We start from the raw sequence: 1,211 nt of genomic DNA, 5'->3' as shown, positions 1-1,211 counted from the left end.
ATCTATAAATGTGCGCACGCACACACGTGTGTTTGTGTGTGTGTGTGTGTGTGTGTGTGTGTGTGTGATTGCCATTTGTAATTTTGTTCATTGGAGAAAATTACTTTTCTGTTTTGTACTTTTTCTTCTTAGGTTTTTGCAACTACTGTAGTCAGTCATCTGAATTAGAGACAGATCTTCCTCCATGCTTATTGTTTGTTCAGCTCTGTAGTCCATTTATATGAATGGTTTGCATTTTTATTTCATATGATTTAAAAAAAATTATTGGTAATAAATTATAAGCATCTACTACTAGTCTTTTTTCCCCCCAGTGAAACATAATTTTAACCTGGAGGAATACAGCCTCTCTCAGGGCACGTTGGAAAAGGTGAGCCAATTTTGACAATTTTGTGTGGTCTTTGTAAATTGCACGTGACAGTAACACACATTGTTCCTGTCTGTAAGACAGTCAACGACTCAATAATTCTTTTTTTTTCTTGTTTGTTTCTTATTTAGGTATTGGTAGAGCTTTCTAAGGAGCAGACGGTGGGAAATTTTGACGAAGAGGTTGATACAACCATGAGATGGAAACTCCTCTCTCATTCAGAAGACCCATGAAACCCAGTCATTCCTTGCCGATGTCCTATAAGCTTATGTTATATGTAATAATTTGCATTTTATATAATTTTTAAAAATTGTCAACATCGATATTGGGTACATTTTGTATATTTAGTTAATAAATGAATACATTGTAAAATTATTCTTCCCCTCAAATTTAGGGACAATAGAAAGTGTTAATGAAGTTATCTGAAGAACCAGGCACTGGGTTTTGAATAAATAAAACTACAAACTTGGAATTTTTTAAGCGTGACTTTTTTGAAATATGGCATTCACTAAACAACTATCTTGCTGAACTATGTGAGGAATGTAATCCACAGCTAGAGGCGCCGTGATTGCTGCACACCAGGTGATGATACACCCGGGTTCTGAGTTTGCTTTATTACCCACGGACGACCCAAGAACCTTCCTCTGAAACCTTTTCAGAAATTGTTTTAAAATCCACAGGGTTAGGAGCCCCTTAGCTCACAAAGGAACGAGCACCCACATTGGAAGCAGTTCAGACAAACCTTTTGAAAACAATGGGAAGCACCGCAGCATTTATTCAGATTTTGAAATTGTTGAGTGTGTTATGACTCTGTGAGTGCTGATTTCCCTCTTCACCTCATCAGCAG

At 36.8% G+C, this 1,211-nt stretch overlaps 1 protein-coding gene across 1 annotated transcript in view; it reads left to right on the top strand.

Moving 5' to 3' along the window:
• LOC102769257 (ATP-binding cassette sub-family A member 6) overlaps positions 1–836 on the top strand; it is a 49,066-nt gene extending 48,230 nt beyond the window's left edge. The window contains exons 36-37 of the mRNA XM_015570484.1: positions 312–367; positions 496–836. Coding sequence (XP_015425970.1) covers positions 312–367; positions 496–597 — 158 coding nt within the window. The 3' untranslated portion in view covers positions 598–836. The remainder of the gene's footprint in view (positions 1–311; positions 368–495) is intronic.
• The last annotated feature ends 375 nt before the right edge of the window (positions 837–1,211 follow it).

The sequence above is a fragment of the Myotis davidii genome, unplaced genomic scaffold, assembly GCF_000327345.1.
Source record: "Myotis davidii unplaced genomic scaffold, ASM32734v1 scaffold172, whole genome shotgun sequence".
NCBI lineage: Eukaryota > Metazoa > Chordata > Mammalia > Chiroptera > Vespertilionidae > Myotis > Myotis davidii.
The sequence above is the reverse complement of the archived record's forward strand: the minus strand, read 5'-3'. Positions and strand labels throughout refer to the sequence as shown.